A 27570-nucleotide genomic window follows, 5' to 3' on the forward strand; every position below is an offset into this window, starting at 1 on the left:
ACTCGTGTCATGTCAGTCATAAACAAAAGTTATCACAAAAAAACTCAGTGTTGCTAAACTAGACACGAACCTGCATCCCTGGGTAAAATCCATAAACTTAATCTCGGGAGAATAATATGATATCTGCAAAATGCAACTTTTCAGGAAAGACATGATTTCGTGGATCGCCTCTGGATACTGAACTGAACTAATACTGAAATTACATTTTTTAAAACATCAAAGATATGAAAATATCTTTAGAGATATTTACAAAACATGAAGTTGTTCTAAATTAATTTATTTTATTTCATTCCCTGTGCATCCTGACCAGTTAAATATTGCAACCTTCACTTGTCGTTTCATATCATTAATTAAGTTTATATTGCAAAATATTTTAATATTATTAAAGACTTCATTTTACCTTTTGAACTAAAAGCTTCGTTTAAATGTTGGGTGTACAAAAAAACTGATGATAAGCTAAGAACAAACAAAAATGGTATATTGGATTGAATAGTGACATAAATAAATTATATAACCCCAGTGAGTAACTAATTTTTATGAAAACTTTTATTGTGTATGAGTAAATGAAAATTAAAGCAATTACAGGCAAAAATATTTTAAGGAGATTACCATTGGTGAGCTAACTAAAATAAAAGTGGGCTAAATAGGTACACAGAGTAATATCGCGAACGAAGCACGAAAAATAAGACCAAATACAAAGCGCATTTTTGGAGGAGGCCTTCACCTGAAGATGGATTCTTGTATAGTTAAAAAACTATAATATAAGAAAACTTAGAAATATGATGAATGATGATAACTTTGATGCTGACCTGACTGATATACTTTTTATACTGTATATTTGTTATACTGCTTGTTGGTTTTGACAAATAATTAAAATATACGAAAATAATTAGCATTTATTTGTTTACAAAATTAGACTTAATAATAAATAATGTTACTGAATAATATACAAAATATAATCATTTCATAAAGCATTTTGGAGAACAAAAGTAACACTCGAAACCGACAGCACAACTATGATTATTATTAAAAACTACAACTCTAAACAAATCCTTTAGTTGAAATTCTTTGATAATAAAATAAGAGTGATTTAAAACTGACTTACCACATACACATATATTGGCATTATCTAACAAATCAACCAATGTCCGAGGTATTATGTTGGGTGCATAGAATAATTTCTTGTTTAAAACTACCTTAGAAGCAATATGTACTAAGCTGTTTACATAAAATTCCCATTGAGAGTAATTGCCAGTTTTCAAAGTACCATTTCCAGGCACAAACATGTTGGCTGATAAATCTATATAATCAAGTCGGCATTGCATCAGTCCACATGGCAAGGACTGCAAACTATTTTGTGATACCGTTAAATACCTGTAAATTTATAAAAAAAAACTTATTTAAATAAGTATTAAATTAATTAATAATTTTGTAGAATAAAATTTTCTTGGAAACCTGTAATAAAGAATATCTAATTGGTCCATACTCCAATTAATAAAGAATGGTTTTCTTATTATTCAAACAGGCTTAGTGCCAAATGTATTATTAATTTATTATAAATCAATTTTTTTTTCAAACCTCAAAGTGTTGATGCGTCCCAAGGAAGCAGGCAGTCTCTTTAGATTATTGTTATCTATCTTTAAAGTTATTAAACTTTGCAATTTCCAAATACTTTTTGGTAGTTCTTTTATTTTATTGCCACTTATATCTAAAAGCTTAAGCTTTTTAGTTATCTGTAAATTACAAATATAACACACTCAATAATTATTCTTTTCATTAAATTAAAAAAAAACAATAAGTTTTTGCCATTATAAAATATCCTTACCTGAACACCTAAAAGCCATCTCCAGTCTACTTGATCTTTCACTCCGAGACAATTATTTGCTAAATACAGCTCAGAAATGCTTGGTAATCTTCCTGTAAAGTACAGTATAACAATTAAACAAGATATTTGTACCATACTACCATAATGATTTATTTTGAATACTTACCGAACTCTGGAGGTATCTTTTCAATTTCATTATTACTTAAATCAAGAACAACTAAATGGCTAAGTAATAAAATATCTCTTCGAAAGTTGCATAATTTGAGTCCAACAATATGTAAAGATTCTAACGTTCGCGGCAGACCCTTAGCAGGAAATTCGGACCGATCATGAATAGTTAATTTTGTTGGGGCAATATTATTTGCTGTTATTGCTAGTGAAGATAAATTTGAGAGTTTTAGGTCTTTTGTATCTCCGGTAATGCACGATTTAAGTAGTCTCATAAAACTTTTAAGCTGTATAACTTCACATTTTATACATAAGTCATGAGGCGGCTCTTCAAACCTTATAGTAGCTTTACCTTCACTTATACACTTTACAAACACTTGTTTGATAGATTTCAATTTATATTTCGTGCCATTTTTATTAACCGAAGAAAAGTGCAATATAAAGTATTCATTTTCGTTTTTCGGTTCTTTTCCTAAAGCTAACGTTGACTTTAAATATTTGCCATTAGACCTTATATTTAAACTGCAATGTACTCTATTAATAACTTCAATTTGACATTGTAATTTCATATCGTTTTATTTAATTAATATTTTCGAGTTCTATCATTTTAGGATTAATAATGTTTTTAATGAAAAGCTGAGTTAAGACTTGAGATTATCACAACTATCAACTAATTTAGTTCAACTAGAAATAAAACATAAAACTAAAGTTTAACTTGACATTTAATAAACCCGCGAAAAGTTATGACAATTAACAAACATAAAAAAAAACCATAGCTTTTATTCTCTACTTTTCCAAAAACGGGTCACAAGCTTTTGGTAATCTATTTGTATTCCAATATAACAAACAATCTATTTGTATTCTAATATAACAAATAAAATATGTCTCCTTAGACTGTTAAAACTTTTAATTCAGTTTATAATTGAGTACACGACTTTTTAGTTCAATTTAATAACATTTAAAATTTGAGTAATCTTTGCTTAAACTTATTTTTAATACGCTGTACATTTTAATGATTCTTTTTTATTTCTCTATGGGTTTTTTTTAATAATTAAGGAATTACTTATATTCCTATTTACCCTTCCTTTTAGTTTCAAGCTTATCATTTGTGTTGGGAGTGGGGACGACAATCGCCCAAGGAGTTAGTTATGCTTGAATTATATATAATTAACGCTAGTTATAGATAGTAAATCATAGAAACATTTCTTCAAGGAATATAGAATTATTTAATTATTTTTATCGAACATCAGTTGTGAAATCGAGAGTATCGGTAGGTAAATTTGCACTTGGCAGGAAATAATACATATGGAGCGAACAGTATAAAAGAAATATATTTTATTTTATTTTCATTAGGACAACCAACAGTAGAAACAATATCACAAATACTTACGAATATATAAATATATAAAAAAAAAAAATACTTAATAAATAATTTTAAATAAAAAATAATTTATTAAGTAGTAATAGAAGGGAAGGTGGGTAAAACAAGAAAATTAGACCTTCTACACCAAAAAGTTAAAAATCTACATTGGCAGCGCTGTCGAACTTATGAAATATTGCTGTCTCGCTTCATTGGCAAAAGCTATCTCATTCTTACAATTTACAATTTGTTATTTACATAAAGTAATAATAATAAATTGAAAATAAAAATAATTTTTAATCGACAATCTTAAAATTAACAGGTACAAATAAATATATTGAATACGTGCTGTGCTTTAAGTAAGAAAGATATGCAGATTGTTGCGCGATACAATAATATTAATGTGAAATGTTTCTTCAAAATTATTGTTATGAAAGCAAAAACAGTGTATACATTGTTTATTTTTGTGTAAATGGTTCATATTTTGTTCTATATACTTAATTATTGTATTTTACTTATTCAGTTTTTGTCGAAAAATGGCTGCCCTTGTCGTACAATCCCGCTTTGCCGGTCTCAAAATAGAAGATGACGATCATCCCACTATTGATAATCAAAAGTCCAAGAAGACTAAAACGAATTCAGTTAAAAAATTAGAGACTCCCAAGAAACCTAAGAGTATGAATATCAAAAACCAGGTAATATTGAGAAGAGGTTCTAGGTGTTCTTAGTTCTCCTTATTTGAATATCCTTAAAAATCAATATTTTTAACGCTAATATATTTTTAAAGACGGTAACAAGCAAGAAGCGTAAGAATAAGCCTGTCGAAGCCACAACTGAACAATGGGAGATGTGGAAGCAAAAGGATGAAGAGATTGTTGATGGCAACTTCGAAACACAACTGCAAGAGGTGAACTGAATTAAATTATTAAAAAGAAGATCTTTTTAATAATGTGCCGATATTAACTCTTGACATCTACTACGTTTTGATAACTAACTTGAATCCTGTTTGAACAAATTGAGAAGAATACACTGCAGTCGCCTATTATATTAGACACTTTTTGAAACTCAGTTTGCAGCCAGTAGTCTTTGTTTTTATTTAGTTTTAGCTTAGTCAATTGTTGCATATCTATGATTAAGTCGCTACTAAATACTTTCATATCTTAAGATTATATTTACATTTACAATTAAACAAAAAAAAAAAAAAAACTTAAATATTTGCAACATTTTCATTTTAAGTTTTGAACTTAACATATAACTAGAAAGTTGTCTGTAAAAAAACATTACAATAATATCTCAAAAAGCATAACTAAATACAGACTTACTTAAAATGTGTTTCTTGTAATTTTCAGGCAATTCTACTATCTAAGCTCGATTATGAAGAGAAAAAAGATGTATACAAGCAGTTCAAGAAAGAAGCTGACTTAGAAAAAAAGTCGGAAGATCAATCTCGACCAGGCAATAGGAAACAGAAAAAGAAAAATGTTATGAGTCTAGAACAGTTTAACGAGATGGTGACTAATGCTGATGAACCAAACTGTGAGTTCATTATGAATGCCATACCTTATTAGAAAAAGATTTTACTCAGTAGAAGACTGCAATTGATTTTCATTACAATAACCAACATGCAACATATTATTCTGGATTGTTGCTCTTTGACTACATTATGTGTTCTGGGGAAAAGCCTAGAAAAACAGTTGTAAAAATTTGCTTTTGCTTCCAATTCTGTTATTTTTGCTCATTTTCAATGTTGCTTCAAAATTATCATATTATCTGTATTTTATGATCCATTTTATTAAAATTGAATAATTTTTAGTCGTCACTACTAAGAGTCCACTGGAAGATCAGAAACTCATCGATAAAGATACTAAGTTTTTCGATAGAGTCGAAGATGATACAAAGAATGAACTGTTAAAAGACAAAATCATAGCAAGGGTCCGGCATCAGACTGTGCCTGACGAGGTCATCACACGAATACAGTTTGCCGAAGCATTGGAGAGGAAAGATAAAGAAATATTGACTTTAACCCAGGAGGTAAAGAGTTTGAAAGCAGAGCTCCTAACAGTCAAATCGCGAAATAAAAAGCTATGTAATATACTCGGCCAGGGTGAGAGTAAGTTTACCGCTACATTATGTACCCACTATAAAATAGAGATCCATAATCATTTTCTATTTAGAAACAAAACAAAATAAATAAATGCAACAATATAAGTTGTAAATAATGCTAGTGTTTTAAAAGAATATATCTGTTTATAGATTTATCATGTTTTTTTTTTTTTCGATAGTGAAAGATAAGGCAGAAATTTTGGTCGAGGTAGAGAGACTACGAGCTGTCCAGTCGGAATTAACATCAGAACTTGCTTCTCTCCATACTGATTTGGAGAAGGAACGGTCTAAGAATGCAGATCCACGGGCTAAAGATAAGGTGAGATGGGTTAGTGGAACATTAAATTTTCTTTCTTATAAAATAAATAATGTTCTTGTTATGATGAAAGTATATTTAATTCAGTGATATTTCAGAAATATCCTACGAAAAAGAAAAATATTCGGTTTGATGTGTCATCAGAAGCAATTTTGTCAAAAGAGATTAGTTCAGAAACATTGTAGATACTCGGAACTCTTGTTTTATTTGAAGTAATAAACATTATAATATGTGTGGGCCTTTGATTTTTTTGTAAATAGAGCTTTTTCAATTTTCAGAAGAAAAGAGGGGCGAATGGGGACAAGGACAAATAGCCGTTAAAGCTGTTCGGTCCATTCGAAGCCTAGACGTTATATGGTACTATACATTCGTTAGCTCTCTAAGTGTCTATACTTATTTAAATGGTCAATTTTACATTGATTAAGTATGTGTTTTTCGTATAATCATCGTAAGAACAAAATATGCTACAAAGGGGGGCCGCTTCAGTGGGAGATATTGCGATACTTTTTTCGTTATTTCTATTTATATAAATTTAATTTGTTGACTATTATTAGAATTTTATTACTTCTTAAATGTCGAGTCCTCAAATACAGTCCAAAGTTTCCCTGTCGCGTATCGAGCACTTCCGCCATCCGTAGACGAGTAGGAGAACCTTCGTAAAAGATCTTTTCGATGTGGTAGATGTATTTCGTAAGAGCCGCTCTTGGCGGCTCGAACATAACAATACTTGTCGTCTGTAAGCCATTAGTTTGTAATTTGTGTAAAATTCGACACAACTGTGACATTCCTCAATGTGTACCGTGCTGTACTGTACTGTACTGTACTGTAAGCATTCAAGTTGTGATTCCGACTTTCTATAGATCTCTGTACTTGCTCTGTGATTTTGTAACTTGTATTTTTTTATATTACTTTATATTGATAATTATAGATGTCACAATGTTTTTAGTTATAAATAAATTACAATTAAAAGCTATGATTGTATAATGTTTTTGTTTAATGTGTGCGCTTTGACTTTAATTCATTCTCTTCGTGACGTCGTTGACACGTCTAGTCCGCCGGTCTACTCAACGAACGTTAGGTATTTACCCAATACCTAACGTTTGTTGTTAACGTTAACGTTTATCAATATTATTTATATTATAATTTAAATTCTGTATCATAATTATTGTGCGGTCTCCTGTCCTGTGCTTAAACTCACCAAAGGTGTGTCACGTCGAATTATAAGAGGGCAGGAGAAGTGCACGTGTGCGTGAGCACTCTTCCGTATAAGTCTAGTCTTCGAGGGTGACTCAGCGGCTTAAGGTTATTATGGCGTGATGGCGCCGCGATGGCGCCGCGATGGCGCCGCGATGGCGCCGCGATGGCGCCGCGATGGCGCCGTGCGGTCCGGCGAGTGCGTCGGCGGGAGCGGCCGCTGCGCGAGAGCGTTTGCTTTAAATAATTCGCCTTTTGATGAGGTGTGGTCTTGTGCTTTTGTTATGTCTTTCATCAATATTTAGTATAGTTATACAAGACATTAAAGCTAATTAAGATTTATGGTTGATTGTTATACTGAAGCTTGTCGAATTGTATTTTATACTTTAAAAAAGATCTAGGCAGCGTGCTGTTGGTTAGCGACGGGTTTGAATAACACGGACTGAGAGGTCCTGGTGGCAATTAGACGCAAAAAATATAAGCATACTTTCTGGTAAGTACACTCTTGCAAGCAGTTTTAAATCGACATTTTAAAAGATTAAATTTAATGAAAACTACCACTGGTTTGAAATGTAGATTCAATCGAGAAGAACCGACAAGAAATTTCATAATGAGCTTTAGGAAGCAGCAGTTGTGATTAAAAAAAAATGGAGTTCAACGCAGAGACTATCCTAAGTTTACGCTACCTGATTTTTATTTGCTTGCATTTCAGAAATGATGTCGCAATGTTTTTTTTCGTGATTGAAAGTTATCGCGTAAGTGCTCAGCCACATTAAACGACGACATTAACTCTATAAGCACTATACCTTCTAAACTAGAAAAAGAGGCCTTCGCCCGGCAGTAGCAGCGGGACATTCATTTGTTGAGTTATTGCGGCTTAGTACCACAAGTCACAACACATATCAGAAGATTACCCCGAACAAAAAGACAATCTTGGTTAGGGTGTGTTGGGGCAAGATCGGTAATGGCCCGGACAGTATACGGTGTTCTCCAGTCAATAGAAGCTGTTTTATTATCTTGTATTTTTTGTTGTTGCCTGGAGAACAAATTCTATAAAAACGAGCTCGAATCAGCCGGAAATTCGGTCGCTACGATTTTTCCCCAACGCACTATAATTTGGATGAAATAACTGTGAAATCAAAGATACGCTTCATTTTATTTATTTATATAGAGTTGTCATCACAACATCTCAGAGTTTGGCCACATTCCTTTGTATGCCTGTCTCCTTTACTGGGCCCTCGTATCCTTAAATAGCTCAAAATTTTTTGGTTATGATAACAATGAAACTATTATTTAATACATTATTAATTATTGATTAATTAAAATAAACGTAGAATTATGTTATGTTATCCTATTTCAATGCGGCTGCTGTGTTATTTACATTGATTTATGCAACCTTAATTATAGAAACTTAACACCAACGCGTTGACAGCGCCAAAGTTGTTATATAGCTTCATTGTGAGCGTGAACTGTGAAGACGCGGCTTATGGATTTACATTGTTAAAAAAATATGTTACTTTTTAAAAAAGTAGCGAGTTGAATGTCTTACGTATGAGGTTATATGGGCGGACATTTATAGATTTAATGAAACAAAGTATAACAATGCACAATTTTATTGCCATCTCTAATTAAATACACAATTGTAATTATGTTTAATACGCCAGTGTGATATTTTTACAATATTAATAATAATTGCAGTGTAAATATGTACGCAACTAGGGTTAGTTCAATAAGGAATTGGAAATTAAAATTGTGTATCAATTGATAGATGAATTGTCTCCTGATGATTCTTAGAACCGAAACATCAGTTGACTCATTTACAAAATTAGACCTAAGTGTATAGTTAGGTATTCGATAAATAAAAATACAAATACATTATGCATGATCACTTGAAAGATAATAAGGCAAACAACTCCGTTAATAATAAATATCGGCATTTGTTCCAATAACAGCAAGCATTTCACAAATTCATAATTCTGATACACATAAATTTAAATTTAGACCACAGCACAGAGTATAAAATAAACGTAAAACAGCAGGTTATCAACGTCGGACTGGGTAGCACAGGTAAAATAAATAGTTATATTGTCTGGTAAGTGTTTCGGTTACTTTAATGACTAGTTGATAGTAGTAGTCTAGTGTATTTAGAACTTTACTTACGAATTTGTGTGACATTTAAGTGATTCATTTATATAAAATATGAATTTATATTTATTAGTAAAATCTTAAAATAACTTATTACACAAGTGTCATATTGGCAGTAACCGCGATTATGGCAACGTGAATTTGATTTCTAATATATTTTTGGTCCAAATTTCATAGTACATATCTACTAAACATTTTCACGTTGGTTTTTATAAGAAAATACATACACCACTTTAATACTGTTACAGATTTGTTAAATTATTAGATAGTTGTTAAAACTAAGCGAAGACTATGTTAAACTATACTTTACTTAAATAATATGGCAGTAAGTGGTAATTGCAGAGCGCTGTTTAATGTACTGACCCACTCGATCCAGTGAGATTCGTACGTCTCCACAAAGTGTTCCTATTCGAGTACTTACGTTAGTGAATATGCCTATTCGATGGGCTACCTTTAATGTCGCACAAAACAATACAAATCAATTGCCTTCCATAGTCACCCAAACTTTCACATCACTACATTCAAAACATTTTTTTAGTCTGTTGCACTTGATTTTTGCACAAACTGTCACCACCTAGAAAACAATCGAATCGATCATTTACTTTCTTAGCGTCGAGCCCGCGTCACCTAGCGGTGCGTAGCTCTAGCGATACGATTGTCTGTTCAGGGTCGAAACATCAGACTTGTCGAGTATCGTTACCCTTTTTTGTAGTTATTTGTCCTCGAGATATCATTTCATCTCATTGATTCCGTTCGTTCGTAAAACTTCATTTGTTCAGCAGGCTGGCACATCGACGCATTTGATCGCGCTCAAAGGTTTCGTCGCCATGTCACACTCGGAATCATTGACGACGTTATTGGAGATTTTGTTCACGCAATGTACACTACGAACTTTAGTCGCTTCTTCGCCCTGTGAACAGAACGATACACATCATTTAAAACTTCTTCATACTCGACTCCAATACATATAGTATGGAAAAAATACTTGTGAAGCTCACCGGCATGTGGCAGGGCTTGCACGGCTGCCAAGCTCCGACCCACCAATGGGTGCAGGCTGGCTGTCTGCACTGCTGCATGAGCGCTTCGTGTCGAGGCTGTTCGATGTGGTAGCACTGCGAGAGCTCCACTTGGCCTGTAAATGTTAATAACGTTATTGTTATATATTTAATTTAATTAAAGGGAAGGAAAAAAAAGGTTTCGATAATGGATGTGGATGGATATAGAGGTAGGGGACGACCAACGAAACGATGGATGGATTGTGTGAAAGACGATATTGTTAGAAAGAATGTTACTTGTGAGATGACGTCCGAGAGAGAGGTATGGAAGAAGAAGACGTGCTGCGCCGACCCCGAGTAAAATTGCGATAAGGGCAGGAGGATGAGGATGATGTTATTGTTATATATTTATCTTAATTATTTTCTACTTTCATCAGACTTATGAATAGTCACTTTCTAATATCGGATAGATTTGTACTTCGACAAGCCACTCACGCTGCAGCTCGTCCACGCACGTGTAGCGGCGCAGCGAGCGGCCCACGCCGCAGCTGACGGAGCACGGCGACCACGGCGACAGGCGGTACGACACGCGCCGCTGCTTGGGCTGGTCCACGGTGTACTGGTACGTCACGCCCGGGTTGCGGTGCTTGCCGCGGAAAATGCGTTGCTGTTACCGGAATGAGTTACTTTATTGCACGCACTGAAAACTATCGATCGAGGCGAAGGCGTCGGATACTGACGTAAACTTTGATGTCTTCGGCGAGAGGCCCGCTGATGCGGACCTTTTCCCAGTCGCGGTCTCTCTCGTAGACCGCTTGCGCTCCGGCTACGAAGTATTCCGTCAGAGTCGCATTTCTAAACAAGAATTGAGAATTAATAATTTGAAGCTTTTGACTCGAAACAGATGTTCCCGTCGAACATTTCTCTCACCGTGCACCACTCAAATAGATTTTTCTAGATTTCGCGCTGCCGATAGAAATGTAATTTCCAGGACTAACTTTTTCTTGAATTTTCACGTTTCTTGAACCAGCTGGAATAACAGCGACCTAAAACATATTCGTTAAAAGTAACACACGTATACACAAACGAAATATTTAAATATATCCAAAATTATTGAATAAAACACCACTCGTTCCCAAGACAAAGACAGTTTATTAACTTGTATTCCGAGTCTTATATAATTTCCTTTGACAAAGGATAGCGTGATTCAGAAATATGAATAAAATGAACCACGACATCTATTGATATATAACATAAACTAAATATATGAAAATTAAAAATTAAACATTCCGCCCACCATGGACAAAATGTCCATTGTTCCCGTCCACCTTGACCAAACTTTTTTTTTCGAAGAAATGGACTGTATAAGTTTTTATTTTAAGAATATTTGTTCAAGGTGGTACAAAACAAAAACCTAAAAAAATATTTTGCAAGCCAAACGTTATTGTAATATTAAAATACTAAACCAAAACAAAACTAATTATAACAAATAAATGACCTTACTGAGTAATAGGCAAAACACAAATTTTTGTTATTGGTCTCTTAAGCAAGACACCTTTACATCTTAGTGTAACCACCCTCGTAATATCGTCTAAGCCAGGATGTTTTTCTATAATTCTACCTAAAAGCCATTTAGCTGGTGGCAGATCATCCTCTTTTATTAAAACTAAATTGCCTATCTCAGGTTCAGGAGTTTTGTTTGCCCACTTGTATCGATGTAGGAATTGAGTAAGATATTCCCTTGACCACCTACGCCAAAAATGTTGTAGCATTTTTTGTGTTAATTGCCATCGTTTTAAAGATGAAATAGATGATGACTCATAATTTTTTTCTGGGACAAGTGTTATCGGTTCACCTATCAAAAAATGTGCTGGTGTTAGAGGTGTGGGATCTTGTGAATTTGAGCTTATTTGTGATAAAGGCCTGGAATTTAAGCAAGCTTCGATTTGGTAGAGCAAAGTTGTAAGTTCCTCGAAGGTTAGTGTGGCATTACCTATTACCCGTCGAAGATGATGCTTAGTGGATTTTATTCCGGCCTCCCAAAGTCCACCGAAGTGTGGGGAATATGGTGGAATAAAGTGCCAAGTTGTGCCGTTGTTTGCCAAACACTCAGCAATTTCTTTCGTTAAAGTTGACTTCTCTTGAGCAAATAAGGTTCTGAGTTCACGCGCGGCACCAACAAAATTTGTTCCGTTGTCGCTAAATAAGTCAGCACAATGACCACGCCTAGCAACAAAACGTTTGAACGCAGCAAGAAAACTTTGTGAAGTGAGATCACTCACAGCTTCCAAATGTATGGCTCTTGTTGCCATACACACAAATAAACATATGTAGCCTTTGTAGGCCCTCAAACCTCTACCTTTAGAATTTCTGATCTGTATGGGACCTGCGTATTCTACTCCACTGCGATAAAATGCTCGGATTGGCGTTACTCGAACTGGTGGCAACTGCCCCATCAGTTGATTTCTTGTCAGTGCAGCGTATCGTGCGCAGACCACACATTTACGAACAACCATTTTCACGCGGTTTTTTGCATCAAGAACCCAGTATTTACTTCGTAGATAATTTAACATTAATTGTGGTCCGCCGTGTAAAGTATTCATATGAGTTTCTGCCAGGATTAGACTGGTAAGGTGAGATTTTGAAGGAAGTATTATTGGATGTTTTGTGTCCGATTTTATTTCAGCTTGCTCCAGTCGACCACCAACTCTTAAGATACCTGCTCCATCTAGAAACGGATTCAAAGAGGTAAGTTTACTTTTCTTGAATACTTTATTTCTTTCTTTAATATCCTTTAATTCCCGCTGAAAATTCACTGCTTGACATTGCTTAATGCAAATACTCAGAGCTTCATTCAATTCAGTACTAGTTAGCCATACTGGAAATTGGTTATTCAATATTCTTAGCTTCTTAATAAATCTTCTGCAGTATGCTAAAACTCTAACTAATTTGCGCAGAGAAGAAAATTTAGTCCACAATTCTAATTGACTTTGTTCTGTTACACAGTAAACTCTATTTGCTTTCTCTTCTAAGTTAGTATGTAATGGACATGTTCTATCAAATTTTACTGATCGATTTTTCAACCATGCTGGACCTGTTTTCCATAGCTGAAACTCTGCTACTTCAGATGGATTAATTCCACGTGACGCACAATCTGCTGGGTTGTCACCAGATGATACGTGTGACCATTGATCTCTATTTAAGATGTTAAGGATTTCAGAAACTCGATTGGCTACAAAAGTTTTCCAATGGCTTGGATGATTGCTTAGCCAGGCTAACACAACGGTAGAGTCTGTCCATGCGTGTATACAAGATTTTGGTACTTTTAATACTGCTGAGACTTCCTGTAACAATTTAGCCAACAGAACAGCTCCACACAATTCAAGCCTTGGAATTGAAATTTGTTTAATAGGTGCTACTCTTGTTTTTGCAGTCACCAGATGGACATTTACATTTCCAACATCGTCTACAACACGCATATAAACAACAGCAGCATATGCTTCATTGGACGCATCGCAGAATCCATGTAGTTCTGAAGTATTGTTTTTCTCACTGACATTAATCCATCGTGGAAGACGAACATTTGTAAGTTCAATGAGTTCTTCTCGATAATTAATCCAATTATTTAAAAGCTTAGATGGCAATTCGTCATCCCATTCTATCCCGCTTAACCATAGCTTTTGAATAATTATTTTTGCTTTAATTATTGCTGGTGATAGCCATCCCATAGGGTCAAACAATTTCCCAATATCTGAAATAATTTTCCTTTTTGTTACAGGTTTACTTATAGGTGGCAGCTGTATAGAATACTCAAAATTATCGGTTCGTCTATTCCAGGTAAGTCCTAAAATTTTTACTACTTCATCATTTTTTAATTCGATATTGCTTGTTATTGCTTTGTTTCCTTTGCTTATTTCATTAAGTAGTTCATCATCATTGCTCGACCATTTTTGTAATTCAAAACCTCCTTTTCGTAACAGTTCATTCATTTCTAGGAATATTTGTTTTCCTTCGGCTACAGTTTGACATCCGGTAAGTAAATCGTCCATATAAAAATCTTGAAATACCCTTGAAGCTGCTAATTGGAATTGGTTTCCATCATCATAGGCTACTTGATGTAGTGTTCTCACTGCCAAGTAGGGTGCTGACGCAGTTCCAAACGTGACTCGGACTAAACGCAAATGTTGTATTTCCTTTGTATTGTCTTCTCTCCACAGCAAACGTTGATAGTCTGCATCTTCTTCTGTCACTTTTATTTGTCTGTACATCTTGACTATGTCAGCTGTTAAGCAAATGGGATGAAGTCTCCACCTCATAAGGATGTGCCTTAAATCAGATTGTAAGGTAGGACCTACAAGAAGATTGCTGTTAAGAGAAACACCATTATTGTCACGACTAGAAGCGTTAAATACTATTCGAAATTTAGTAGTCGTTTTATCTTCTCGGACTACTTCATGATAAGGTAAGTAAACCGCTGTTGGATTTTTAATTTCCTCTATAGGTATTTCTTGCATATGACCGAGTTTTAAATATTCTGAAATAACATTAGAGTATTGAGATTTCAAATCCGGTGATTTATTAAATCTTTTTTCTAACATTAGAAATCTTCTCAATGCAATATCACGTGAATTTCCATATTTACAGCTTGGATCAGCATCCTTAAAAGGTAATTTGACAATATACCTGCCAAAATCATCGCGTTTGGTCGTTTCTTTAAATATCTCTTCACACCGTTTTTCCTCCGGAGTAAATTGTTTCTCCAGCGTGAAATTTTCAGATTCAAGCTCCCAAAATTGTTTAAGATTAAATTCTTCGTTAGTTATATTGGTATGCAAACTTGTGATAGTACTATTAAAGGAAGTATTGGTTTCGCTATCACAACTAGCTTTACCCGATAAAATCCAACCCAGTCTGGTGTTTTGTGCAATTGGCGTTCCAGGCGGGCCTCTCATGAATCCTTCAGTAATAATCTGACAGTAGACTTCAGCGCCAAGTAATAGATCGATTTTATTTGGTACATTAAACATTGGATCCGCTAACTTCAAAACTGGTAAATTTGGCCACAGTTGGACCTTAAGTTTTCTTACAGGGAGAAATGAAGTTAGTTTACTTAGCACGAGTGCTTTAACTTTTATGGTAAAAGTAGGATCGTGGAGCGATTGAAGCTTTACAAATACTACGTATTTGGAATTAAGTGAGGAATTTCCCTCACCCCCCACTCCAGTGATAACACTATTACATTGTATTTTCTTAAGCCCAAGCAATTGAGCTGCAGACTCCGTAATAAACGATGCCTGCGATCCCTGGTCTAATAAAGACCTTAATGTTAAGTGCGACCCTTTGCTAGATACAGCGTTCACTAAAGCTGTTGCTAATATAACTTGACAGTTAGTGTTAGAAAAACAAGTTGTAATGTTGTTGATTTTGGTCTCGTCTTTTGGTGTTTCGTTGACTAACATATTAGTATTAATGTTATCATTTGATGATTCATGTAGCAAGGAATGATGTTTTCGTTTACAAATTCTACACCGTGTGGGCAAACGACACGATGTCACTGAATGATTTGCTCCTAAGCAATTGAAACACAATCCTGACTTTTGGACGAAGTTACGACGTGATGGCAAATTTTCGTTAGCAAATTCTTTACAAGTCCCGAGCTTATGACTAGTATCAGAACAATAGCTACATGACGAAAATTTATTCGCACTGACATTATTGACAACGTGATGAGACTTAGTGACAGTACTTTTTGTAAATTTACTACATAAAAATTCCAGCGACCTGAATCTATGCTCTATAAATTCTAAAAACTGTTCTAGTGTTGGCAATTCATTATTTAAACTACAAACTTTAGCTTCCCACTGCTTGCGGGATTCGTTATCTAATTTAGAACATAATATATAAATTACAATGAGATCCCAACTTTCTATGTTAACACCTTCATTTTTTAAACCATTAAGACATTCGTTTGTGGTATCAAAAAGCTCTTTTAAACAGTTAGATGATTCGGTTGTTACATTTTTTTGACTAAAGAATCTTTTAAAAATACAATCAGTTATAAATTTCTTATTATTAAATCTATGTTCTAAAGTATTCCAACAAGTTAAATAGTTTTCACTGGTAATCGGTAGATGTCGCAACAGTTGCTCAGCTTCGCCTGTTAGATAACTCTTCAAATAATGAAGCTTCTGTACGTCATCCAATGAGTTATTCTTGTGTACAAGAGAGAGAAACAGATCTCGAAATGTAGTCCACTGAGAGTAATGACCAGAGAATGTAGGTATAGAGATTCTAGGTAACTTTACGCAGTTCTGGTTACCTTCAGCTTTCACACAATCGGAAGTGGCTTTATCGGTATGGTAGTATAGATGATCCTTCATTGCTGTTTTGTAATCTGTATACAAATCTTCAGCCTTACTATACATATCACTTGTATTGTACTCCGATTTCACATACTCTTCCTTCTTACACTCAACTATTAATTTACGATGTGTTTCTTCAAATGAAAACCATTGTTTTTCCAAAGATTCAAGCCTAGTTTCTATGTAGCTCATTGTAATCCTCTCCTTTGGAGATTTCTTAAAGTTTATGTAGCTTCTTTCTATCTTTTTAATAACGTCATCTTGTAATCTTATCCAGGCATCCATTTTTTTTTCAAGAAAATATCTATGTTTCAACTAATAGGTAAAATTTGCTAAGATAAAAGTTTTCCAATTTTTTCTAAGTCTAAAATCAGCAAATTATTCTAAGTTAAATTTTCACGTTTTTTTTTCTAAGTCCAATATTCCCAAATTTTTCTAAGTGTTTGAATACTTAGACGAAATTTGACGTGGATTCCTCGGACTAGTCACAATATTGATGATGATAAGCCAAATTTTTCTAAGTCCCAACTCACTGTGCTTGCTTGATTATTCACTACTTTATTGTTATTATATAAGTACTTACAGTTTTTTTTCTATTGCACTATCACATTCACTTAACTGCCATTTTTACCTTGATACTTCATCCGGCTCGAAGGACCATGAATAAAACACCACTCGTTCCCAAGACAAAGACAGTTTATTAACTTGTATTCCGAGTCTTATATAATTTCCTTTGACAAAGGATAGCGTGATTCAGAAATATGAATAAAATGAACCACGACATCTATTGATATATAACATAAACTAAATATATGAAAATTAAAAATTAAACAATTATAAAAAAATAATGTTACCTCACTAAATCCAGATTGTCGAGTGGTGTCCTTATTGTAGATCCCTTGCACCGTTTTACAAGCGGACCCATTACCCCCACAAACACCACACTCATCTTCTTCAACGTCGGAATTTACGATCCAGTCGCAGCCGACTTTATAACAAACCCCTAATGACAAAGTGTTATAAATATATGAGGAATCCATTTATTTTTTTTAATTAAGTCCAAAATTTTTGAATACTAACCGGCTATACACATATCTCTTGCACCTAGGTTCTGTCGGCAAGGAGTTCCGTCTGCCACAAAGACTCCAATCACTTCAATGTCCTTACCGTCCCGGGGAACACATTGAAGATCACAAGGTTTATCTGCAAGTCAACATAAATATGTGAATCACCTAAAAAACGAATAGAAGTATTGGTCTTAAATAAATATGGTTGTTATTGTTTCTTGCACATTTACCTTGATCGATGTAGGGCACCCATTCCGAGATAGTTTCATTGTGGTAAGTCATATTGTTAAACTTAGCGCATTGAACTTCTCTAAAAGTGGGCTCATTGATAGGGCACGGTTCTGTGTTACATACTTTGTACCTAAAATAAAATCAGAACGTAAGCCTCAAGTTACAACATACCAAAAATACATGTAAAAAATAGTTGTTAATATGATATAATTTGAAAAGATTATCAATTATTTTTTATTACCTTGGATATTAGAACGAACTGTGAGATTTCGATTTTCCTTCTTTACCTTAATAAATTCCGTTTGTCGGAACAGAGCTAATACGGCTGAACTCACCGACTCCTGTCGCCGATGCAGTAGTTTCCGTTGTTGAGCGGCTCTGGGTTGTTACACTCGCGCGACTGCGTGGAGACGCCCGCGCCGCACGTGCGGGAACATTCGCTCCACTCGCTCCACTCGCCCCAGCCCCCGTCGCGCGGTACGGGCGAGGGGGTGCGGGCCACGCACGTCTGATTCTGACACCACTGTGTGACAACATCGGCTTAGTTGACAGCACAGTAAGTTTTACAGATGTCGCGATTGCCACACAATTATATCATTAGTAACGGCATTGACTCGACTTCGCGAGGATTTTTGTTTTTATAGATCGTCATATTAGATTTAATAAATATCATCCTAGAAAATCAATAGCTTGGTTAAATAAGGGCATAAAAAGGATAAACGATACTGCGCTCAGAAATAAAAGAATAAGAGTGGCGTCTAAAATACCATGTTCTCCCCGCAAGTAGTTCCGGGCGCGGCGGGCCGCAGCATCGTCTTGCACGTGTTGTTGACGAGACACCACAGATGTTCGCAGAGCTCCGTCGGCTTCGCGCACACCACCGCTTCCTCTCCGAACTGTAGGTGACATTGGGATGCCGCGTCGAATGTCACTCCTAACATTAATTATATATTTAAGTTAATTATATCTCGTTACTTAGAAGCGTTTTTGCAGAAAATCAACACTCATTTCTTACCCGCAGGTACTTCAGGATACACGTAAGGTTCTTCTTGTGACGGTCTGTCACTTAGACATTCGCCGAGGCCGGCGCTAAATAAACGACAAAAAGTTATAATTTTATTCTGATATGGATATACTACATAACTCAATAAACATTTTAAGTACATTTATTATAGATGTGCCTGTATGTGTATCAACAACAAAACATACGAGTGTGTATGTCGCGGGACAGCTTCGCTTAGGCGTCTGAATAACTTTAGCTCAAACTAGTTGGACAACATCCGGTGTCGTAGTATAATTGCGGCACTAATCTACAGGTCTGCAGGGCTACTTTCAATTTTATCGCGTTTTAATTAATTAAAATGTGAAAAGCCTTATCGGTTGCTTTATTTCAAATAAACCTCGCGATGTATCTATGCAACTCCATTATTTTTCTTTGAGAAGTAGCCGCAATGGCGAATGAGATTAGAACATCAAGTAAACCGCAACTACTGCTGGATTAGTTCTTCATAAACCGAACCCGCGAAGCCATTATATAAAGATGACCGCATTGGATACTAATAACGGTGTATCAAAATAAATTGATGACTGAATTTCGGGATTTAACCCTAACAATACCAACTGCTAAATTTCAATTCCCTAAATTCAGTAGTAGTTCTAAGAACTATTATTCTTATATTATATTATATTCTTGGACACATCATGATGAATAAGTGAGATATATTATACGCATTCTGCATACAAATGTAATTATATAAATACCATTAATTATGTACCCTTAAGTATGTGCATTGTTTAATACTTATTGAGTGTAATATACAAAAAAGGACCTCTCGTATAAATACATTGCAATTTTTCCGCTGTGACCCGAATTATACGCGTTAAATGATGAGAAACAGTTGCATAATGTGAAAACGCGAATGTACACTACACGGATATACAGTGTAACAATTTCGTTACCTTAAACGTTGTTCGTTTAATAAAGATTGTCTCTTTGTCTACATTGTCCTGTCAATTCCCTTAGCGGTGTTCAGCAAAAGAACAAAATGATAATATGTAATTTTCGAGTACGTAATTGGGCCGACTCGATCGCATCAGATCATTCCGACGAACACGTTCCAACCGAAATTCATTGAAAATATCTGTATAGAAGCTGATTGTGACACACTAACAATTTTGGATAATTTCTTCAAATTACATTTTATATCAAAAATGGTTGGTTGCCTTATATTTCTTCACGACTACTTGAAGAAACCTGTCCTGTATATTGTACTAACATTAATAAAAATAAGAAAAATAATAATACAGATATTCATTTTGATATATAAAATAACGACATTGTTAAACTTATATAATTAGCATTACATAAAACGTTTTATACCAACAATATTAATAAATGTGTTTAAACAGATAGGTAGCTATGTGTAGGAAATTTATCTTTAAAAATGAGTTTACATGATATGAAAACGTGAACGCAAGTCGCATTAAGAGTAGCGTTATTTAAACTTTGTGATAGACCACGCTAGACTACTTCAGATAAGGTTCTGTTTTTTGGTCTACCAGCTACCTACATGATAATCGAGCATCGATTCAAAAACTGCGGTTTGGCAGTTGATGTGTGGTATTTATATTGACTTACTCTAAAAAGTTAGTAACATCCCTCTTGCTGCACCGCGACCAGGCGACTTGCACGGTGTCCGCTTCAAAGATTGGCGTCATGATATGTAATGTCGAACCTTCACGTCGGTGACAGCCGATTTTTTCTGTATCGTGGTACAAGCCGAAACTGTAAAAAAATAATGCACTATAAAACTATTTCAATAGGGTATTCTACTTTGTTTGAAAAAGTACTTCAAAATATAGATTTTCCTAAGAAAAAGCTACAAAAATTATTTCTTTTTTAGTTTTCTTGCCATAAAATTAAATTAAATTTTAAACCTTTTTTATTTCCGCAAAAACGCTGTCAGTCATTTTGATGACGTTAATATTGGTAAAAACAACAATTTTGTATGTACGATCGGCACTCATCTAACGTTAACAGCTATAATATTTGGTGTTTTTAGGAGAATTATGAATGATAATTGCTATCGTTGGAGTGTAGTTTACAAATACTAGCATTACTACAGAAAAGTTGTTTTTTAAAATGTCAGATGATATTGAAATGACAGCTTTTGCCTATATGACGTCACACCATGGAGGCTCGTGTCATGGTCACGCGATATACAGACTAAAAATTACGACTTTTAATTTTAATATAACAAAACAATAATGTGTTTATATGATTAAAAATCAGAATATTTAAGTATATTTCTACATATATTTTAATTATTATCAAATTTAATAATTTCTTCTTCACTACCTTAAGAACCCTATTTAGCGTCATCTTAAGAAATGTAGCATGTTTGTATGCGAGCGATTATCTTTATTTGTTTTGCCATTTTGTTAAGGAAGTCACATTTTCAGTTTACACGAGACAGGAAAGTAGAGCAAGTGTTGTTGCGGGTCTTATCTCACTGATAACACCCATACCGGAGGTAGAGATTTAAGACATTTCTATCACATATATATAGTGACAATTGTAAACTTTAAGTACATATATTATTTGGACGTATCTAAACTAACTACCTTTAATAATCGTAATAGTTTTAAATAAAACATAAATGAATGTTGATTCTACTTCTTACGGACTATTAAGAAGTCTAAATCGAGCGTAGGAAGGTCGTCTAAAGGTCAATGTTTCTCCTTTGAACACGTTACCTGTCACGTTTAAACTGTGCGTCAGTATTTATTGTCTCAAGTCAGCTTCGTGCTCTCGTCTGTAATCCGATAACTAGAGTAGAGGTCCAGTGGCCTCTGCTATAATAAGCCAGTCAATGAATCAAAACGATGATTAAGACTGATTTTATTACCGTTGACTCAAAAGTTCACAACACTATAACGAACTGATTATTGATTGCAATATGAAAGGAAATATGATGATAAGTTTTTATTACGCAATCTTGATCGTATGTTTTAGCCAACTTAAAAGAGAAGAAGGTCAGACAATTGGGCTTTATTTTTATTTGTTTTGGTTCCCCGATGTTTATGCCGATGTGAAAAAAATATTAGGTATATACATTGTCTTTATAATTTTTTCTTCAACGTAATTATAAAAAATGAGCCAGTGTAACAGGCATAGGGCAAATAACGCAGCTTCGGCGGCTGGTGACACGTTGTAGTCATTTGCAACGCGTGCAGCGTGATATTGTTTCAGCAGATTTCAGGATTTGAAGTACACCTGAAAGCATCTATTTCTGAGTTACCAATTAAGGTAAACGCAGTGTTCTATCATATTTTTGATGTCAGACGAACTCTGCTCACATCCCATGTTTAGTACATGTTACATATTTCATTTATCAAATTTAAATAGTTATTTTATAGAGAGTAACCCTAAGGACATGGTACATAAAAAGTCAGCTAATTAAGATTATTTCACTTGTTATAAAGTCATTCATTATTCTTCATTACGATAAGAAATTGAAAAAAATATAATGAACATGTGTGGGCCGATAGTGGAGCGGCGTCAATGCACCGAGTGCATTGTACCCGACGAATGATGCGTTCATATGTCTACGAGTGAAAGAAGGTCATTGGCTGAGCCGTGTTTGCGCTTACATAACATGTTTGTTGAAGATTGTGAGCCTCTAATGCAAACTGTAACAAGTAACAACTCCCGGGTGTACACAAATAAACGTAAGGCCGTTTTGCGTATCTTATGTAATGTAATTTTTTATTTAACACGTTTTAGTTTTATAATACAATTGTCGCCTGACTTTACTGAACCGCCGCTGAAGAATTATTAATGTTTCGTACTACATATGATTTCGACTACCGGCGCGATGGTCGTTGCAACCGGTGGCGTCTGCGCTAACGACTCGAGTCGGCTCCCGCTCGTGGCATACATCCCGCTCAACTTACATCACGTTGTAGTATGTACTTCTTAATATCTGACATATTGAATTAAAGTTTGACAAGGTTGATGACATACATATTTGTAAAGGCAATTTACTTGCCTTTATTAAATATTCAGATATTTTTAACGTAAACAAACCATTGTGTTCTAAAATGCACAGAAAGCATAAAGGGAATTTATTATACAGTTCGTAATAATATTATAAGAATATTAATTAGTTGTCATACAACATGTCACACAACATCCACAGCAATCAATGAAAGATACATCACACACACTACTCGTACCGAGTTTTCACAAGATTCTTTCGTGGAAAGCAACGTCCTTGCGGTTTTCTCAGTCTGGAAACATGACTCAGCCTCCACTAGCGAAGCGCTCGGCAACCGCCGCGCGCCGCCGACAATATTATTAATATAACATTATTTGCGAGGTTTCTCACACGAATGAAACGTTGCATGTGTTGCTGTTTTGTAAATATCAACTAAAACTTCTTACGTTTTCAAGTGTGTGTTACGTTCAGTCTTTGAATTAAATAAAAGTAAGAGGTAATCGAGATTGTCGTGGATTGCGCTTCTGTTGTAATATTTTAATGATGCGTTTTACGAGTAACGAACCCGCGACGTAATTGTGACCTCACTCTTGTAATGTAGACAATATCCGCTCCCTCCCATGGTTAAAGCTCGCAGCGTCGGCAGTTTTGTTTTAAAATGCTAATGAGACATTTTTTCATTAAAATATTTGTAATTTGTGCTATTCTATACACATACTATACAAACTCATACAGCATTTGAGATTATTAATGGTCACGAAGTTATGTTGAGCAATCTGATGTAATACATAGACGCGTGCTATCGAGCGCTATTACTAAACTGAGATTTTATCTCGGCCCCCCCTTAAATGTTAAAGCAGATAATAAAAGATTTATGCTCCGTTAAAACATGGCGCAAGTTCTGGGGAGTTAAGGTTTAACTAATGCGCTTATAGCTCTTGGACTACACTGCAGTCGCGTTACCTTCATCAGTTTGTGTGATTACTTCGAGCTATTTCCTTTTGCTCCTTTTCGTTACAAGCAAAAGTATTTTCGATATAATGTAAATTTTGTTACATTTAAGTTTATATCATAGTTTTAAAAATGGACTTTTTCAGTGACATTTCTGTAGTGTTACATTGAAAAGGGGCAATTGAATATCTGCATACTTACAAGTTTTGTAAGAAATAATTAACTTTATATACATAGAGTTAACTTGTTGGTAGGGCTGTGTGTAAGCCCGGCCCGCAAGGTGCCATCCAATGATCACATGTTCCGCCGTCAAATAGCAATACTTAGTATAAAGAAGAGTGCCTAAGTATTTTGTTTATTTGCGTTAACGAAAATGAAAGTAACTCACGCACAAAACTATAATTTTCTTTTAAACACAAAAACTGGTTGACAGTTGTATAATTACTTAATTAGAGTGTATGAAATGAAATGCCGAAGAATAAAAAATGTAGTTGATAGTCTAGTAAGTGAGTAAAAGCGGGGCTCACTTGTGTCCGAGCTCGTGCGTGATGGTGTGCGCCAGCATGATGCCGTTGTCCTCGTTGACGGAGCAGCTGCGGTCCGGCTTGCACATGCCCGCCACGTGCGCCACGCCCAGCGTGCTGCAACCAACGGTGCGTGCGTTACATATATTACATGTGTTATTATATATTTCCATTTATTAATATTCAATAAAAATGTATGTAAAAACATGTGAGTTACATAAGAGAGATCTTCCTTAAGTCCTAAACCATACTTAACTGTTATTAAATATTTACATCGTAAAGAATTAGACATATTTAACTTTAAAATAAGTTAATTCAAAATTGGTTAGGTAATATGTATTTAAACCATAACTGTTTTACTTGCTTATTATACTTTATGTTGTTATTTTTATTTTTAACGTGAGTTGTCAAATGTTTGTATTAATTTTACGCGGCAATCCATTTATGGTTTTCTATATATATTTTTTTTCTTTCTAAAAAGTGTTATTTGTGTATATGTGTTAATTGCCTGTTTCCCAAATAATTAAAAAAAATATTTAGAGAACATCATCGTTGGACTGGCTCGCTCTCAAAGATTAAAATATTGAGTTTTTCTGTCAATATGAGTATATTTTCAACCTCAACTTTTCGAGCACGGAGTGTAACAATGCCACGACCCCATATGAAAGGAAATAGAGAATATGATTTGCACTGTTAGAAAAACCGTTGTGACCGAACTAAGGCATCTTCGCAACTTTTATTTAAATAATCAAAACTTGCCATTGTTTCTCTAACCGACGTAATACTATAGCTGCTCACAAAGTATGTTCACGGTACTCTCACCAGCACCTCTTATACAATGTAAGTAATTGATTTTAGTAAGGAACAAAGCTTCTTTAAATCAAACTTAAAATACTTGAGATGATCGATAAAAGCCGAAGCCCGCCAGTGTTGTTTATTACAGGATAACAGGTGTAGCAAACTGTAATGGCGTACTAATTGTGGCAGTAGTAGTTGCGTAGTGGCTACGAGGCGGCGCGGCCGCTAGGCGTCTCAATAATAATTAATGTTCTAAGGACTAACACACACTTTCACTTTGACTTCGATATAAATAAAATATTGCGATGTCAAGATGTACATCGAGAGACGCGAACTAATGTGACGTCAATCTTACAATCTTTGAATCGTTCCCTTGCTTAATGGCTTTCGTTGCAATCTTTAAACTAGTTCGCGATAAGTGGTCAATAACTAGATATGTCGCTATCCTTCAGACGAACCTCCTGTCACCGATGTTGACACTCTCCATTGCTGATATGTAATACTCTTAATGTAATGCTTAACATACTGTTTATTTAATCTTTCGTAAAAATATTAAATGCTTATATTAGATAACGAACCGGCCCGCCGTAAGTGAAATTTGCACGTTTGTAATGTAAGTAATGAAACTTTCGACTGCGAGAAATTTCCGATTCTTGGACCAAGTGAATTTGTTGTTATTGCTTTGGAGCTAATTAATTTCAAAACGTAACTTTATGTGTACGAGTTCTAAGGCGAGCGCGCGGCGAAGACGCAGCCGGGAATAGGCGTCTAAAAATATAAGTGTGCTGACTCACGCGGAAGCCGACGAAAAGCTCTATAAATTCCTTTTAATAAATTTAGTATTTCAGTTCACAAAACGTACAAGAGCTGACGACCGCTTGCCTTTATTTACATAATAGGAGATACTTTTTCCGTACTTAGTAGTATCGTTTGACGTATCGAAATACACGTGTGTCTACGTACCACGCAACATATTACGCAAGAGTTAATAATAATTCATTCCATATTCAGATAAAGCACTAAGCATTGTAGGACATTAAAGTGTATGTCGTTGAATCGTAGACGCGCGTTGATGTCTATTATATTGAACAGGTGTGATTTAAAAGCGGTGCCGTTTAAAATAATTTATGAAAAGATTTACAAGATATGTCAATAACGATTATTTATGGAGTTCACCTTCAAAGTAGACGCCTGTTATTCGCCAATGCCATAGAGTAGCAATCAAACTCAATTTTCAAGATGTAATCATAATAATTACATTTTAATGATATTATATTCTGACTTGAGTTCACGTCTCGTCTGATCTCATATTCATTAGCTCTTGGTAGAGTTAATAAGACGATCCGTTGTGTGAGAATTATTTTAAATGCGGCGAAACGTGAGTGAGGTGTACGCGGTGGCTTTAGTGTTAACTTTTAATCGAGCGTGAACGCGACGTGACGTCGTATTAGGAATAGCGCACTCCATACATTCCTCCATAGACCACCGCGCAATCTAGAGTCACTCCATACTTTGTATTCGTTACATTTTTATAATATTTATATTTGTCCATTTAATTTGCTTTGAGGAGTATAGAATTGAAGTTATTTTTGTTACAAATTTATTTGACCATATTAAATGCATTAAATCAAGAAGCATGGTATTACAGTACAAATTAAACGTTTTAATAAATGATTGGGCAGTAAGTAGCATGCAACTAACGACGCACTCGTTTTAAGTTCAGAGCAAAATCATCGTGGTGTGATCTTGCTAAAATAAATATTTAGCATTTCGGGAGATGCTGTATTTTGGATTTGAATTCTTGGTCGTCAGCTTACAAGTTCAATTTAAATATTGTTTACGCGTATCTTAGATACGTAGATGATTAAACCACGATATCTAATGATGAGTAACAGTTTTTTCGCTTTACGTTTGAACTTTGTATTTATCTTTTACTGATTAGGGTGACATTGATAATATCGTCGGCAAAATAAATTACATCCATCACGTATATGAATTCGAAGCTTTAATAAAAGTTCCTATATTATCCTCTTCAGAACTACAAATGCTACAAATTGTTATATTCGAATGATCAATAAGCAACATTATATAAATTGACATCATATTGCAGTCTGACGTTTACATTTTCTGAGGGCACGTCGATTTATGTAAAGAACCTCTTCGAGAACGTAACGCAGAGGTGAGATAAGTGGGCAAAACGGCACGCAGACTGCGTGGCGTCGGCTCGCTCATACAATCCGCAATGCGAATCAACATTCTTGCTTATTTATAAAATAAGAAATATATAAGAAATTAAGTCAGCGGATAATTCATTTTTCAGTATTTATAGCATTCCATTTTGATTTTTTAAATAAAATGAATGTCATTTAATACTTTTACGTCACTAAATTTTAGATTTAGGCTAATAGTTACGTAAGCTATAAATATTAGTATGACAGTGTGGCATACTACAGGGCTCATTGGGATTCTGGCAGCCGCCCTGGGGCTCGACACCGTTACGAACAGTCTCATTGTCTTTTGATTGCCGCCTT

General features: G+C 34.8%; 3 protein-coding genes across 9 annotated transcripts in view; 1 reads left to right on the plus strand and 2 right to left on the minus strand.

The window, feature by feature from the left end:
• Positions 1 to 878: 878 nt before the first annotated feature.
• On the minus strand, positions 879 to 2724 carry LOC125067856 (leucine-rich repeat protein 1). The gene is made up of 4 exons (XM_047676689.1): positions 1992 to 2724; positions 1826 to 1917; positions 1579 to 1733; positions 879 to 1374 (listed from the first exon to the last, which is right to left on the minus strand). The coding sequence occupies exons 1-4, from the start codon at positions 2560 to 2562 to the stop codon at positions 960 to 962; spliced, it is 1233 nt and encodes a 410-aa protein (XP_047532645.1). The 5' UTR covers positions 2563 to 2724; the 3' UTR covers positions 879 to 959.
• A 517-nt stretch (positions 2725 to 3241) lies between these two features.
• On the plus strand, positions 3242 to 6795 carry LOC125067857 (G kinase-anchoring protein 1-like). 6 transcript variants are annotated; one of them, XM_047676691.1, is made up of 7 exons: positions 3242 to 3263; positions 3877 to 4048; positions 4141 to 4260; positions 4703 to 4889; positions 5167 to 5463; positions 5636 to 5784; positions 5871 to 6004. In XM_047676691.1, exons 2-7 carry the CDS (start codon positions 3890 to 3892, stop codon positions 5955 to 5957), a joined length of 999 nt encoding a protein of 332 aa, XP_047532647.1. In that variant the 5' UTR covers positions 3242 to 3263; positions 3877 to 3889; the 3' UTR covers positions 5958 to 6004. The 6 variants fall into 6 exon arrangements, with proteins under 6 accessions (XP_047532647.1, XP_047532648.1, XP_047532651.1 ...); XM_047676692.1 differs by lacking the exon at positions 3242 to 3263 and adding an exon at positions 3523 to 3675 and having other exon boundaries at positions 5167 to 5457; XM_047676695.1 differs by lacking the exons at positions 3242 to 3263; positions 5871 to 6004 and adding exons at positions 3524 to 3675; positions 6051 to 6795.
• A 1768-nt stretch (positions 6796 to 8563) lies between these two features.
• Positions 8564 to 27570, minus strand: part of LOC125067640 (A disintegrin and metalloproteinase with thrombospondin motifs 7-like) — a 66545-nt gene continuing 47538 nt past the window's right edge. Inside the window, exons 8-20 of one of the 2 annotated variants that reach the window (XM_047676340.1) lie at positions 24245 to 24358; positions 20405 to 20551; positions 18782 to 18855; positions 18534 to 18700; positions 18102 to 18289; positions 17766 to 17896; positions 17549 to 17671; positions 17323 to 17471; positions 11037 to 11152; positions 10847 to 10961; positions 10602 to 10773; positions 10110 to 10243; positions 8564 to 10021 (exon numbers count right to left, since the gene is read on the minus strand). In XM_047676340.1, the coding sequence (XP_047532296.1) occupies positions 9887 to 10021; positions 10110 to 10243; positions 10602 to 10773; positions 10847 to 10961; positions 11037 to 11152; positions 17323 to 17471; positions 17549 to 17671; positions 17766 to 17896; positions 18102 to 18289; positions 18534 to 18700; positions 18782 to 18855; positions 20405 to 20551; positions 24245 to 24358 (1765 nt within the window). In that variant the 3' untranslated portion in view covers positions 8564 to 9886. Of the gene's footprint in view, positions 10022 to 10096; positions 10244 to 10601; positions 10774 to 10846; positions 10962 to 11036; positions 11153 to 17322; positions 17472 to 17548; positions 17672 to 17765; positions 17897 to 18101; positions 18290 to 18533; positions 18701 to 18781; positions 18856 to 20404; positions 20552 to 24244; positions 24359 to 27570 lie in introns of both variants that reach the window. The other variant, XM_047676341.1, reaches the window with a different exon arrangement.

Source organism: Vanessa atalanta, chromosome 12, assembly GCF_905147765.1.
Source record: "Vanessa atalanta chromosome 12, ilVanAtal1.2, whole genome shotgun sequence".
NCBI lineage: Eukaryota > Metazoa > Arthropoda > Insecta > Lepidoptera > Nymphalidae > Vanessa > Vanessa atalanta.

Bases quoted from the DNA above. Each gene is read 5' to 3' on its own strand.
- LOC125067856 (XM_047676689.1), bottom strand. From the start codon at position 2,562: ATGAAATTACAATGTCAAATTGAAGTTATTAATAGAGTACATTGCAGT. The intron at 1,918-1,991 runs GTAAGTATTCAA...TGTACTTTACAG, and splicing joins AAAGATACCTCCAGAGTTCG to GAAGATTACCAAGCATTTCT. The intron at 1,734-1,825 runs GTAAGGATATTT...TGTAATTTACAG, and splicing joins GATGGCTTTTAGGTGTTCAG to ATAACTAAAAAGCTTAAGCT.
- LOC125067857 (XM_047676691.1), top strand. From the start codon at position 3,890: ATGGCTGCCCTTGTCGTACAATCCCGCTTTGCCGGTCTCAAAATAGAA. The intron at 4,049-4,140 runs GTAATATTGAGA...ATATTTTTAAAG, and splicing joins GTATGAATATCAAAAACCAG to ACGGTAACAAGCAAGAAGCG. The intron at 4,261-4,702 runs GTGAACTGAATT...TGTAATTTTCAG, and splicing joins TCGAAACACAACTGCAAGAG to GCAATTCTACTATCTAAGCT.